This window comes from Ixodes scapularis, unplaced genomic scaffold (assembly GCF_016920785.2).
Source record: "Ixodes scapularis isolate PalLabHiFi unplaced genomic scaffold, ASM1692078v2 PGA_scaffold5__190_contigs__length_132052651, whole genome shotgun sequence".
Lineage (NCBI taxonomy): Eukaryota > Metazoa > Arthropoda > Arachnida > Ixodida > Ixodidae > Ixodes > Ixodes scapularis.
Genome location: NW_024609880.1, coordinates 101,128,290 through 101,143,530, shown reverse-complemented (window position 1 = coordinate 101,143,530; position 15,241 = coordinate 101,128,290). Strand labels below are relative to the sequence as shown.

General features: G+C 46.8%; 1 protein-coding gene across 1 annotated transcript in view; it reads left to right on the top strand.

Annotated features, from left to right (window-relative positions):
- LOC8035372 (probable ubiquitin carboxyl-terminal hydrolase FAF-X) overlaps window positions 1-15,241 on the top strand; it is an 87,404-nt gene that overhangs the window by 37,021 nt on the left and 35,142 nt on the right. The window contains exons 20-29 of the mRNA XM_029966017.3: window positions 214-325; window positions 3,076-3,213; window positions 3,789-3,909; window positions 4,337-4,455; window positions 5,611-5,765; window positions 9,373-9,601; window positions 11,673-11,774; window positions 12,782-12,927; window positions 13,748-13,856; window positions 14,043-14,186. Coding sequence (XP_029821877.2) covers window positions 214-325; window positions 3,076-3,213; window positions 3,789-3,909; window positions 4,337-4,455; window positions 5,611-5,765; window positions 9,373-9,601; window positions 11,673-11,774; window positions 12,782-12,927; window positions 13,748-13,856; window positions 14,043-14,186 — 1,375 coding nt within the window. The remainder of the gene's footprint in view (window positions 1-213; window positions 326-3,075; window positions 3,214-3,788; window positions 3,910-4,336; window positions 4,456-5,610; window positions 5,766-9,372; window positions 9,602-11,672; window positions 11,775-12,781; window positions 12,928-13,747; window positions 13,857-14,042; window positions 14,187-15,241) is intronic.

The window sequence follows — 15,241 nt, the reverse complement described above, 5'->3', positions numbered from 1 at the left end:
GAGCCCTAGATGAGCTCTTTCTATAACGAGGATATTTTTGATGACAGCCTTTCGGTTTTAAAAGGAAAACACAGAAAACTTGCGATCGCTTGTTCGCGCTAGCAGTGTCGCGCTCTGTACCTTACCTCCTTCACATCTTTTGTATAGCATCTACCCTTCTTTTAAGTCCTATCCTGGGAAAACAAAAGCATGTTCTGGCTCCTCTCCTTGCAGGGTGAAAGTGAACAACATCAACATGAAGATTGACCTTTTCATCAATGCGGAACTGCTTGACCCGGCAGACGACAAGAAACTGGTGTCCCAACTCCCCATCAAGGACAGAATGGTGGGTTTCGGACTCCTTCTAATGTAGATTACTCCCATATTGTCACAAATAAAAAGAGCAGATGAATGTAAAACTAAAGAAAACGTTAAGGCAAACTTGTGCCTGAAACTAAATCAAGAAAGGTATTTTTTTGTATTCACTGCAGCGACAACAAAAGTGTGACTAATTGGATGCTGCCAGCCATGGCTTTTTTTATATTAATGGTGTGGATAAAATTCTTAGAGAAAACACACGATAAATATTGAGATTCTACTGGAAAGTTTGAGAGCAGGAAATAAGGCATAAAAGGAAGAACTATTCTGTTGGGTTTCGAATCTTATGCTTATGCTGAGCGGACACATTGCACTGCCAACTCGGCCACGCAAGTGGTTATATTTGTAATAATCAGTGTACAAACGTAGACCACCGAAAGATAGGATAACAGTTGAATGGCATGCCATTTGCTTCCTTTTGTTTTAAGCGATAGCCTTACTTGTCCCCTTGAGCGACAAATCGGAGTAAATGGCCATAAAAAGGCGATTGAGCGGCACGTGCTGCTCAGTGGTATGCCCAAGGTCGCCCCTCTTCCTTGTGGTCGTCCTAGAAGTCGTCCGAGACCTCTAGGATGACCTCACTTGTTACAGTACTTGGAAAACAAGCAGCGTCCGACGGCGTTGTGATCAAAATATGGCCATAAAAACTCGTGAACCATTCCACTCTGTGAAGGTGCATGACCAGTGAAGCTGTTTAGCAGACGACACAGACCCGCCCCGAGGAGCCGGAGGAAACTAGACACGTCCGACGGGACCGCCACCCGGCGGAAAGTAGACGCGTGCGACGGGGCCGCCACCCCGGGCGAGCGGAAGGAAAGGAAACTAGGCACGCAAGCGCTTCGAAAGACGACAAAGAGAGGGCGGTACAAGTGTAGACATGGCCGACGCGGGTTGCACAGCGGCAAATCTTTGAGAAATCTTTATTATTTACCTGAGAGTCTACTGATCTTAAAAATGATGCATATTGTTAATAGACCTATTGCCCAAGTACCTAGGAGAATGCTGGGAATGGTGTTCCACATGCCGCACGTGCCAGTATCTGCAGCAGTAACTGTTCTAAAGGAAAAGCCTAAAACAAATGGCATCTTGCATGCACGTTCATCAACGCTTTATTTGGGTTATTTCCATTGAATCTTTGATACGGGGAAGGCGTGCGCGTGTGGCGCATGCGGCGGTGCGAGCATAGAGTTCTTAGTCACTGCACACGAAAAATCCACAGAACCCTAGCCATAAACAGCTCCGGTGTAAAATACGTCGTCAAGCGTCATCAGCGGGATGTCACGGCCGGAGCGCCGTCTGCAAAAGGTCGCTTCAAACTTCATCTGTGCTCATTGTGTAGTTTGTGCGATGGACTGTGAGGCAACATCTACGGCGGCTTCCGCAGGCATATGTGGCCGCCCACGCAAATACACCACAGCCTCTTTCAGTGTCCTCCTCTAGGCATCGTTTTCGACATCGTCCTCTAGGCATTGTTCTCGACGTTGTCCTTAAGGTCGTCCTAGAAGTTGTTCTAGACGTTCTTCTAGAGGTCGTCCTCGATGTCGTCTTTGAGGTTGTCCTAGAGGTAGTGGTGCAAAACTATCGATAGTATCGATAGTCGCCAGAAATCTGACTATCGATAGTGAAAAAAACTATCGATAGTACTATCAATAGTCGACTATCGATAAACTATCGATACTACTATCGATAGTCGACTATCGAAAAACTATCGATAGTACTATCGATAGTCGACTATCGGAAAACTATCGACAGTACTATCGATAGTCGACTATCGAAAAACTATGGATAGTCGACTATCAGAAAACTATAGTTAATCGACAATCGGAAAACTATCGATAGTCGACTATCGTAAACCTATCAATAGTACTGTCGACAGTTTACTATGGATAGTTTTGCGACACTAGTAGTTTGCGTCGCACCCTCTTGTCTATTTATCGCTTTAATTTTTTTTTCAAACGGGGCACCAACTAGTCCAGGCACTTACCATCCCAACTTTGGTTCAGCTTTCAGTGATGACGAAGATGGGGGTTAGGGCGAAAAAAGAAGAAGGGGGAGGCGAACCGTAGGGTGAGGGCAAGACGGGCAGGGGAGGAGGAAGCAGACGAACCGCTGGAGAAGAGAGGGGGAAACCTCCTTCTCTCTTTAGCGTTCCGTCTGCTTCCTCCTCCCCGGCCCATCTTACCCTCGACCTGCCTTCTTGAGTTGTAACGGACTATAGTGGTGCAAGACTATCGATAGCACTAGCGATAGTATCGTTAGTCGCCAGTATAGTAAAAAACCATCGATAGTCGACTATCGAAAAACTATCGATAGTACTATCGATAGTCGACTATCGAAAAACTAGTGATAGTACTATCGATAGTCGACTATTGATAGTTCTGGGACACTATCGATAGTTTTGGAAAAACTATCGATAGTATCGATAGTCAATTTATCGATAGTTTTGCATCACTACCTAGAGGTCGTCCTAGACGCCATACTTGGCGTCGATCGTCCTCAACGTCGTCTTATGTGTTGTCCTAAACTTTAATACGTGTAGAAACACTTTTCCCGCTGGACTATAATGCTTTGTCTTCCTACACATAAGCAGTCTTAAGTATACTCATGTAAATTTTTTTGTTTTTTGTCACATTCTTTGTTGCCTCATTGTGAGCAGAGTGATCTGGTGTCTTGTGTTGTAGTGTGGAGTGTTGAAGGAAAGTGATGTTTGTCTTTCAGGTTCTGTCTGCAAAACTGTGCCAGCTGGGTTCCCAGGTACCCTCGTCACCAGAGTCCAGCTCCGACAGCTCCGTGGGATCCCCTCAGCACCAGTACGAGGGACCGCGGTCGGACGCAGAGGCCTGCCTACCTGGCGTGGTGAGGACTGCATCGTCGGGATGCACGTTGGCGTGACAGACGTCGTGCTGTCACAACTCACTCGCTATTGAAGAAGCTTTTTGTTTTGGATGGAGAAGGGAGAAAGAGGAGCTTCTTTTATAATTCTACTCTTATTTCTCCCCAAAACAATGTGTATCAGATTATAATTCGAACAAATAACCTCCGAACGTGGCGTGCAAGTTTAGTTCTGTCCATATGCTGTTGCAGCAGTAAGCTCCAATGCGATGTGCCGGTACTGTCGTTGATGTTCCTAGGTGTGGCGAGGTTAAAAAAATGAGTGCAAAAACGGTGGAGGTGGAAAAGAAATTTACTAACATGGCGGCATGCAGCGAATGTATTCATACTGTTTTCGGATTCGTCGCTAGCGCTTGCCAATCCCCCAAATTCATGCTTTGCTCTCCGTTTAACCCCTTAGCTGAATTTGTCAGTGAATTGTACCAAACTTCTCTTGGTGGAAGCAAAGTGAGGAAGAGGGCCTGGAAAGGGGTTTTAATTTTGGAGATGCAGCTGTTACCGGCTGCTTCTGGATCAACCCCGGTGCCTTTCCCCTGCAGCTGATGTCCAGGCAGCCCCGGTACACCCAATTCCTGTTCAAGCTGGCTGACCTGGGCAGCTCTCTTCAGGTGCCTCAGCTCAGGGAAGGGGCCATGGCGCTGCTCAAGATCCTGCCTGCGGGTGAGGGGGAAACCTCCTTTTTAGTTTAAAGCCCGGCTCAAGTTGCTTTCACAGTTTTGACTGCTGACAGGCTAGTTCGTTAACCACTACCTGGTTCTTTAATCCCTGCAGGGGTCGACAAGTCTGATAGTTCACGAGGCAGTGGTTAGTGAACTACCAGTTTGTTAACTTCAAATGATTAATGAATGAGAAATTGAGTTCAGTAACCATTTGAGGAGAGGTTGCTTCAATGGATGTGATGCTTCGATGGATTACTTTGGTAAAGGAAGAAATTAATAGAAGGTGGACAGTCCGAATGGGTCATAGCTTACGTTATGGTACGGGCACCGATAGATGCCCGAGCACACTTCCATCAATTTGGGGGAGACATGCTCTCTTGAATTGTCACTGACTAAACAAACCTAACGGTAGAGGTTGGGAAATGCAGATGTGCAGACAATGGAGAAATTGCGCCAGCATTGCAGCCACCAGCCAGGCACCACAACCCCTTCTCTGGATTCCCTGCTGCGATCGCTGTCACCCACCGAGCTGCTGTATCACCTCGAGGTGAGCGACCGGCAGAGCGATCCTATTGTTGCGCTATACTTCACTACTTGTGGAAGACAGTATAAATAGACGTATTATCAGAGCTATGACGGTCAATTGCAGACACTCTGTAGGGAAGAAAGCCCACTCTTTAATGAGTCTAAGGTCTTGCAAATCATTTAATATGTGAGGGTCGACGTCCCGAGCTGCCAGGGGGGAATCTGGGGAGAGAGGGGCTAGGAAATTGCAGCTGCTAGGAAAAAGAGGGAATCTGAGAGGGGGACCAAGCAATGGGAAAATGCGGGACTGGGTCTCTGTGGGGGAGAGCGATTGGATGTGGTTTTGGATGTAGTAACGAATAAAGGGAGTGTTAAGGGGGGACAATGGGGTCTTTGGAGGCAGAAAATTCCTAAAGCTTCATTCTTTCGAAAATGGCAATGTTGACCCTTACAGCTGTTGCTTTCCTGAATCTACCAGGTTTTTAATTTTGTGGATTAACACTTGAGCTATAAATCAACTTATAATGTCTATGCAGGCTGAATGTGCATTGCAGTCAACTCTAAAGAACTGTTTCCACAAAACACAATTTTTGGACTTTTTAAAAATTTGCATGAGGAATATCTTAGTATTTAGGCAGATAGAAACATAACTTTTCCTGAAACATGTGGCTAAATGTGCGAAGCATGTTGAGAGTGGATTTTTTAATATACGTCCAAGAAAATTTTTAATTGATTTTTTGTTCTAGTATTTGTTAGCCGCATATTGAGCACTGAACTTCCATGTGTGATAAAATTACTAATAATGGGTTAATCCTAAAAGTGCCTCCAATATTGATTTCTCTACACTTCGTAGTATCTAGCCATGTGTTAAAGGGGATATTATGTTGAGTAGTTTTTTTCCCCTTTTGTTTCTCCAAACAAAGGCAGGTGAGTTTTATTTATTTTGAGGACAATTCTACTGACTGAGGAAATGACCAGATATTTGAAATCAACTCAAAAGGTTGAATAAGCTTGTGCAGTTTAATTGGGTTTGATCATGAAATAAGAAAAAAGCTGCAAGACCAGTGTTCCTCCTTAACCCTAACAAATATTCATGACTACCTCCACCGTCACGCCTATCATCAGGAGCCTGCCAATATACTTCGGTCCCTTTGGGTGCCTGCTCCGCATTCTGCAGGTGGTGTATGCCCTGCTGCTACCCGCCCAGAACCCGTGCTCGGAAGAGGCCCAGCAATTCCAGTGCGGCTTTGTGCAGAGCGGGGGTGTGCCCCTGGTGCTGGGCATGCTCACCCAGGAGCGCTTCCTCTCGGGACTGGACCCCTCCAGCCGAAGGTGATGACACTGACAAGTCTTCGGATTGCCTCCTTTCTCATTCTGTGGCGCCTGGAACACGTTTCTGACTGGCGCGTTTGCTGTGTCCTCGAGTGTAGTCCCTTGGTCTTTGGCCCGATGACATTGTGGAGGTGTCGTGCTGTTGCCTGCCGTGATTGTTTAGATACGGTCAGGGATGGGCAGTATTTCAAATACTAGTATTTGAAATACGTATTTCAAATACTTTGTGTATTTTGCATTTGTATTTAATTACAAATTGGGTAATGTATTTGATGTGTGTATTTAAATACTAAAACGTGGGTATGTCAAATACAATTGTAATTAAATACCTACAATTTTGTGGGCAAAAATACATCCCTCAAATTTATTTTCACGAGAATTCTTCTCTTTATGCATGTGGTTGTAAGATATAGTCTCCATCCTTTATTCGACCATGGGGCTATTTTCTTTTTCTCCTCCGGCTTTATTTTAAAGGCACTGTCCAGAGCAGGAAGAAAACTATGTTCTGCACCGAATGCAGTGTCTTTCAATCAAGCACAATCGTTTAGTGACTTTGTGATTACGGTGCTAGTCCAGGGCAAGAATAGCGACGAAATCAACGTTCACAGGCAGACTGGCTAAATAAGTGCCCGTGACAACTTGTGATGCTTTCCAGCCTGATTTCCATCCATATTTTTGCCTGGAATATGCTAAATGCGCGGGTCGTCCAGATTTTCGTAACTGATGCGAGTTGCAACAATAAAAAAATTCTCTAGCTAGTGCTGCGCGTCTTAGTTGTCTCGGATCTTTGTTGGTCGATACCAAAATGTAATCGACAAAAAAAGCTGCTTGAAGCTCTGTACTTTTTTCACCTATTACGTCCAAGCTGATTACATGTTTTTGTGATTATATTTCTATTCTGTTACTAGAGCCTCGCACACTAACTCCCGAGTGTGCGATGCAAAATTAAAATAAGATACCCAGAAACCCTTTGTGCCCTGAAGTCGCTGACGCAAATTTTGAGGAATGTATTTGGAAAAGTATTTGGAGGAGACCAAATACATTTGGTTGTATTTGTACCTTGTGGTTAAATTCTTTTTTGGAAATGTAATTAGATTTGTAATTAATTACATTTGACGAAGTATTTTGTATTTGTATTTCGATACATATTTTCATGTATTTTGCCCATCCCTGGGTATGGTGATGTCTCGTTGATGGGGACACCTCCGTTCTTCTCAAAGATTGTCCAAACGGTGTCCATATGGCAGGGTATCCATTTTAACGAGACATGACCATACCGCAGCAGTGGAGCTCTCTACGTTGGACATCTATTCTGCTATGGGTTGATTTCCAGCTTGACAGTTCGCACAGGATTAGGCGGCCATGAGTTACGACACCGTGACAAATAGGGCACTCATATTTGCTCTTCTTTTTCTACGGCGATAGCTGTTACAGTCTCTTCCCACCACTGGAAATGACGTCCTTCGTTCATGTTGCTGTAGATGTTGACGTTACGGTTGACGTAGTAGGGCGTCCGTCGTCGATGTTGCCAAATTCCTGAAAAGTGTAGCCCGGGGGAATTGAACCTGGGACCGCGGCATGCGAAGCAGAGGCGTTGGCACAAAGCCATGCCACAGTGTGTTCTTAACCTGGTTTATTATTGGGGTTTTTTGTAGTGTATGTGATGCCCACTGCATGCGCTCTCTGGAAGAAAAATGTAGAGCCCTTCCATTTCACGTGAAAAGTGAGGACCAGCGAAGCTGTTATCTTTAAGACGTCTAGGACGATGCCTAGAGGACAACTTCTTGGACGACCTCAAGGACGATGTCTAGGACGACGTCTAGGACGACCTCGAAGACGACGTCTAGGACAACCTCAAGGATGACTTCTAGGACGACCTCAAGGACAATTTTTTGGACGACCTCGAGGATGTCTGGGACGACCTCAAGGATGACTTTTAGGACGACCTCGAGTACAACCTCTTGGACGACCTCAAGGATGACCTCAGGGACGACTTCAAAGACGACTTCTAGGACGACGCCTAGAGAAATTCAGCCTTTCCGCTCTGGTGAAAGCCAGAGTGGAAAGGCTAGAAAGGTTGCCGCCATCTATGAGCGACGGCGGCAACCAGAGAACCGGCAAGCCAGTTGTCTGGTTGTCACTGTCGCTCTTAGATGGCAGTACCTGTTTGGAGTTTTGTATCGACACGCAGACATGATACTGGGAAGACTAGCCCTTAACAGCTCCACTGTGAAAAAATTGGAGCAGTCCTGCATTAATCCAGACTACATTCACCTTGACAGCTGCCACACATCACGGCGAAGTCGTTCGGCATCAGGGTCGCGCTCACGCACCATGGGGTGTGTGAACATGAGCATTCGGAACAAAATAAACATCTGACCATTTTGTTCCCAATGCTTTTATTTCTTTTTTGTTCTGGAGCGCATGAACGCGCGTCTCTCGGCACAAGCTCTTGTCATGGACAGTGCTATGGCGGCATTTTGTTATTGCAGAGAGCGCATACAATGGGCATTGCGTACTACAAAAAACGCAAAACATAGAGTGGGTTATTAATGCTGTGGCATAGCTCAGTGGCAACATCTCCGCTTTGCACGCAGTGGACCCAGGTTCAGTTCCCAGGGGCGGCAGCAGCGGGTGATCTTTTTTAAGGATTTTGGAACATCGTCGACGAACGCCCTAAATTGCCAACTACTACAACTGCAACATCAACAACGGACATGATTTCCAGTTGTGGGAAGAGCCCACAACAGCTATCACTGTAAAACTGTTTCTGTAGGACTCCAATCATCTTGCTCATTAGACATAGGAAGAAGTGAGAAACAAAAAGATTAATGAAGAAAAAGCAGACGCAAATATTGGGAGTGATATTAACAACACTACAAGAAGAAGAGGCAGGTTCAATAAAAGAGTTAGTGTAGTCCAGCAGTCAATGGTCTTTTCTTATCTCCTTCCTTTCTTTCTATGTTCAGCTGGTTCCCACCAAAAAGCCATCCTATAACATGGTTTGCACGTGACGTCAGTCCGCCCTTTTTTCTCGTGGCCAGAAGCACCGTCCTAACGCAGCGGAAGCTACGCGCCCTCGCGCCCTTCCTTCTATTAATATGAAACATTCTTTGTCTAGTCAGGTGGGTGTTTGGATTTCGATGAAGCCCAGAAGTGATGCAGTGATGAAGGTGGATCAACAAAGCTCTCTGCTGATTGGCTGATGGGGAGGTTATGTAACCAAAAGAATAAGGAAAAAAAATTAAACTTGATTAGTGCCAGCATTTTTATTCCAGGAACCGCTATCAGGTTTATATGCCACGAGTTAAGTTATCGGATGAAGAACACCGTGAGCGTAGGTACCGGGTTCGGTAACGTTCCGGAGCAAAACTGGAACGTCTCGCGTGTAACATAACCGCCCAGCGATTGCTACAACTTTTATGTCTGACCTAGTGACATCAGTGCACGCTATGTGTACCGTTCGAGGCTTTCAAAATTGTCAACCTATCGTCCCCCCTCTTGATGCAGTTATGGGTTTCAAATCTTGTAAAGCTGCGCCTTCCTGCTGCAAATAGGAGGCGGGAGGGGCAGATGCACGTACCAAGAGTGAGTGGCCCCGTTTCAGGAGCGGTCAGCTGCTGCTGCTGAAGCTGAGCAAGCTGCTGCTGACCACGGTGGGCCAGTGCCTGTCCCTGGGGGCCCCCGATGCGGCCTCCGCGGGGGGCTGGGCGGAGGAGAGTCCCCAGGGGAGGGGCGCCCTGCTGCAGCAGGCGCTGACCCACATCCCCAACCCAGGGCCCGAGTGCATGCTGCGTAGTGTGGCACAGCGGCTGGCGCAGCTGCTGAGACACGGGGTGAGTTGAGGGACCCTCCCTTACCGCAACCTCCTCCGTGGTTTACCCCCCCGAGTTTCGAGGAGCCTTCCTGCAGCACTTTGAAGGTGTCCGCTGCTGCAGGAAGCAAAGCGCTGCAAAAATGATTCGCCTGCGCGGACTTCCTTTCACAAGCTCTTTTCACTTGGTGTGATTATGCTGGTGATTTTCGGTCTTGTATAGCTAAAAGCCCATGGACACAGTGCACACTTCAGCAGCCATCCGCATTTCCTTTCTTTCTTTTGATTATACATTTGAAAACCTCACAGGGTCGGAGCACACGACAACCTTTCAAAATTGTTTCTTTGTGACAGATGCTAACTTAGAGTTATAAAAATTATACGCCAACTAAATTCCTTAACTCATAGTTGTATCACAGTATTGTTTTGTTATTTCTTGCAGCATTTGTCTGTTTGAATTAGTTTGACTGTATAATTTCTGTTTATCGCTTTGTTTTTTTTGTGAGTTTTATTTGTTTTTGTTGTTGAATTAATGTATGGGATCCCTAACTTGTCTACACCTTGTGTAATGCCTTCTTTGATTGCGGGGCTTTGAAGGTCGGGTGTAGTCCCTCAAAACATGGGGTGTATATTCCGTCAGTTGTTTTTTTAGTTGAAACTTCCAAATAGTTACTGGCTAGCAGGTTTACTGGCTAGCAGGTCTTTTTTTTTTTTTTATCTTACCATATTTTCTCTTGATTGATGGACATGAACACTTTAAAATAAGGTTGTTGTTTTTTTATTATTATTATTATTATTATTTGACTGGTTGATATGCTGCGAAAGGGAACCAGGCACAAGATGCACCCCGCCCCACCCCCAAATGTTGGAGGCTGTGCACCTACTGCTCATCTGAGGGCCTCGCTGAGCATTCATGTCAATCATTTAAGGACAATTCATTTTATATAAACTTGAGAAAAACACTCCTGTATGAAACACTGATGCATTTGCCTCAAGTTGCTTTTCTGCAAGGCCGCAAGATATGGCATTTCTATCTGACTGCTCATATTAAAGATTCGAAACATTGGTTATGTTGCATGTAATACGTGAGACACAGTGCGTATGGATCGTAATAGGGCTGTCAGTATTAACACCCTGTATATAACTTTCTTAATTTCAGTATGTGAAAATAAACTTATTATTACCGTAAAATCCCGTAAGAATGCCAACTTAAAATGAAGAGATAAAATGGTCAAAAAAAAAACATGGGGTCGGTTATCTTTAGGGATGCAACCGGAGAACTTTATAAAATTAGTGATAAACACCGGGGCACCTGCTACCAACCACGTAACATGACAAATTCGCGTTTTATGATGCGATAAACACACGGAAATTTGCTACTAAGTCCTGCGTCACGGGGAAGGATACCGCAGGTTGCGGACACGGCAGATTTAGGTTTCACGGTGCAAAAGACCCGCGGAAACCCATCAAGAACTCGCACTTCACAGGAGCGGATGCCACAAATCGCAGACAGAGCAGGTTCAAGTTCCACGGCGTAGAAAATATACGGGAATCCGCCACAAACTTGCATGTCACGGTAATGGATTCCACAGATCGCAGACACACCAGATTCGCTTTTCGCGATACAATATACACGCAGGAACAACTCATGTCTTATGGGAACTGATATCGCGGCTGCAGATTGCAGACAAAAAAGCGGGAACCCACTACAAACTCGCTGTCAGACGTGCCTGTACAGCACATTGCGCGGTTGATGCCATTCCCGTTGAACATCTCGTGACGTCCGGCGGGAATCGGTGGGTGGGTCGTGTTTTGGAATTTTAATGTTATTGATATTTAGCCAGAAAAAGGGGATGGACGATCTCTCATGGGAGGATGTCCTTACGGGATTTTACGGTAATATTAATACTATTATTTTTATTGTATTCATTTTTTTGTCCTTCCACATGCCTTTGGTTGGCTTTGACGTGACCACACCCATACTAGTACCAGTGTGTGTTTATTTAACATAATTATTATTGCTTTTATTTACATCATTATTAGTAGTATGGCTGCAGAAGGGGCGGGGTGCCAATGCCACACTGTGTGTGCAGGGTGCGACCTACCTGCCCGAGCTGAGCACGGTGCGGGCACTGATCCAGCTGGCCTGGGCAGCGTCGGGCAAGGCCCCCGGGTCGCAGGTGGTGCCGCCCAAGGCAAGTGTCTCCTCACTTGCCCTTTGGTCCCATTCTATCTAGGTCCCCAAACCCCCCAAGTGACCGAGCACTCGTTTTGTCGTGGGCCAAAAGTGTCGTCCGGAGGGTTGCACCACGAATTCACACTGTCCATCCCCAGGAACGCGAAAAAAAAATGGCTTTGTTCTCGAGAGACTGCATTCACAAAAGCGACATTGCTTTTGTTGACCTTGGATGCAGCATCCACAAAAGTGGTGTTTGGGCGTTTCTTGGGGCCATTGATTGTGTGCACGCTTTTATTGCTAAGACTGTAGTTCTTAACCTTTGAAGGAGACTGCATGTATCAGGATCCCCAATCAACGCAGCAGTTTCAGAAAGGTGCCTATGGGAAACCTTGAAGTAGCAGCCGTCATTTAACCAAGACATGGGGCTTCCTCGGGACTTGTTTTCAGCGAAATGTCGGTCGTCACTTCGAGCCTCTTCCATGAATCTTCTTTTTAAGTTCCGCCTGACGACTTCGACGACCTTTGTGTTTAGTTTGAATGGCAAATTTCGTCGAATGCGAAACTATTCGCACGTTCCATCATGCCGGTGCCTAGAACATGTCTCGGACTGGTGTGGTTACGGCATCCTCATTTGTGGTCTCTCAATTTCTGCCCGACGTCTTCGCACTTGCGTCATGCTGTCGTTCACCGTGACCCTCGCGATGCCGCAGCGGCAGACTCAAACGCAGCAGACGCTTGTTCCGCCTTAGGCCACTATTCGGCTTTGTCGCCCACGTAAACTTGGGGAGTCGCGAGTTGGGACACCGCGACGACGGTGACATTTGTATTTGCTCGTGCTTCACACCAGTGCCAGGCAAACCGGTCAAAGAAGCGTTCGAAGCAGCGTGGTCAAGCCGATTAGCTTTTACGGCCGTCCCTTGTCCGTGCAAAACCGAAGGCAGGAGTCGGCGCGTCATGCATACCCGGATGCACGCGTCAAGACCGGTATGGGCAAGGAGAGACAGCAGGGTGTGTGGTTTCCAGGAGGAGCAGCTGGAGCTGTGCCAGGAGGCCTTGGAGGTTTTGACCCTGGCCCTGGCCCTGCAGCCAGAGGCCCTGGACACCCTCATGCTGGAGACGCAGCCGTGGGCCCAGTTTGTGCTCGACATGCTGCTCATGTGCCCCAACAGGTGGGCAGCGGCGGCTGGACTGCCGGTTCGCTGTGCAGGAGATCCCTTGATCCCCTTTATTTCGTATTTGAGGGGACCCTCACAAAAAAAAATAAAAAAAGATGGGTGATTCAGGAAAATGTTACGACCAATAACACTCTCGAGGGGCCATAGATTAGACAGAGAGCAACTAGTGCACAACAGTTTGTTTACAAGAATGGACAGTTGGGCTATTATGTAAACGTTCATGATGAAAAACAGTTCGAAACACAAGGACGCAGAGGGGAGAAATACATACAGGAGAAGGCACTCCTGTCTGTCCTTGCATTGCGTGTTGTTTTTCATCATCAACAATTTGTTTCACATGGACTTTCCCGGTTGCAAAAAAGTGCCGTATTTCTTCAAATATAGGTCGACATCTCTTATCTGGCAACGTTCTCAAAGTTCAGGGGTCAACCTAGTAACCAAGAAATCGACCCTCAAGAGCAAGCGAACTTTCCAAGCCCCTGGAGCTGACACCAAGAGGCCAATATTCCCCCGTGTCAGCCGCTTCTTGTAGCATGCCGACGCAGAGCAGCGAAGCTTGACTTGTGCGCCTCACGCGTGGTGCGTAATTACGGAGTTCTAACTCCATACGAAATGGAACTGGGGGAATTGGGTCACCAAGGAAAAACGTACTAACTGAGAATGTATCAACAAGGTACTGCTGTAGATAGGCCCACCTGTGTGGATATGAGCTCTGGCACAGGTGCCTGGTGTTAGGGCTGGATCACGCACACTTCCGTTCGCCGTTGGCCGATGCAAATGCTGGCAGTCCACTTCAGAGTACCCCTTACTGCAGGTCCATTCGGCAGTGTGCAGCGGATCAGCTGTGCCTCGTGGCAACCCAGTGCTACCCTGGGCACGGCTGCCTGGTCTTCATGGTGGAGCTGCTCTTTGCCCAGCTGCCTGTGAGTTGGGCCTCTGCTGTTTTTGGCTTGCTCTTCCACAACTCCCCGACTAAGATAAAACACTTCTTAAGCTGCATGGTAAAAGCCTCGTTGATGTTTTATGTTTTCAGTGTGGGCTGTCTTTGTTTCTGAAGAACCAACTCCATTTTGCTTTGTTTGATGACTTGGAGTGGTGCTGAATCGCAGGAGCTCGAGCATCACGCGTCCCAGTGTCAGGAGCTCTTCGGGCTGCTGTGTGCCCTGCTCAGCTGTGCATGCTCCAGCAGGTGTACCCTGGCGGCTGCTGAGCAGCTCCTCAACGACGAGGTGCTCTGGCTGAAGAAAGTCCGGGTGAGTCGAAAGCCCCTGCTTGTTCTCTGGAAGTGCCTAAGGGGACTTAGCCACACATTTAAGAGAGAAGCAGTAATTGAAGCGGTAGTTTGGTGTACTCAAATAAGGCCATGACAGTGTTTTATTATCACAGGATGTGTCTTATCAGGTGATTTTCATGGAAATCTGTAACGTTTGGCTGTAAAGAAAAAACCGACACAGAAAGCGTTACGCCCATAGGAAACTGTGTTAAAAGACTTCAGTCCCCCGGCAGGATTTGAACTTGCTACCTTGAGATTCCGTGCCAAGTGCTTTATTGACTGAGCTAGCGAGGGGTGACGTTTGTTCACGACGCAAAGAGATACCCTTTTGCACTGCTTCGAAAGTGTGAGCATGTCATGCTGCGCCATCTCGCGGCTTTTGCCGGAAATGGGAGTGAATCTTGGACACACTTGCTTTGTAGCGAGGCAGTGCCATTCAGATGCCTCTCTCTTCTTTCATCGTGGCCTCGGGGGAAGAAGAAAGGCTAGCTTAGTGAGAATGTAAGAGATGGCAGAAGCAGCGGGAAGAGCCTTTATTAGGGACCCTGCTGACGAATGCTGATAAGTGCAAGGTCTATCACAGATTCTGTTCTTACCAGTCTTCGTCAGGATGATCAAAATGTGTTCTGAAAGTGAGATTCAGAAATGGGGAAAGAGTAGTTCTAGTATTGAGCCGTGAACAGCTCGGCGAGGCAGTTACTTGAGAGACACAAAAAGTGATGTGTTTCGAATAAAGGGGGCGTAAGGGAAATGGGAAGGGAAGCACTTGGAGTGAGGCATTAACAGTGCAATGGTAACTGGATGTGAGCATTAGAACTTCAGATAACTTGTTGTGGTCCTCAATCTAATAAGCTTTACCGTGAAACTGGATCTTGTAAAGTTGTGTTGGTGCTGTGGCTAGTCAGCTGGCAAGAGACTTAAATGGGTGCAGCATGTCCTATAGTGACTGAACTGGCTTTGCAGCCAGACATGGCTGCACTGCAGGAAAACTACAAGGATGCACCGTGTCCTGCTCTAGCTGAATTGGCTTTATAG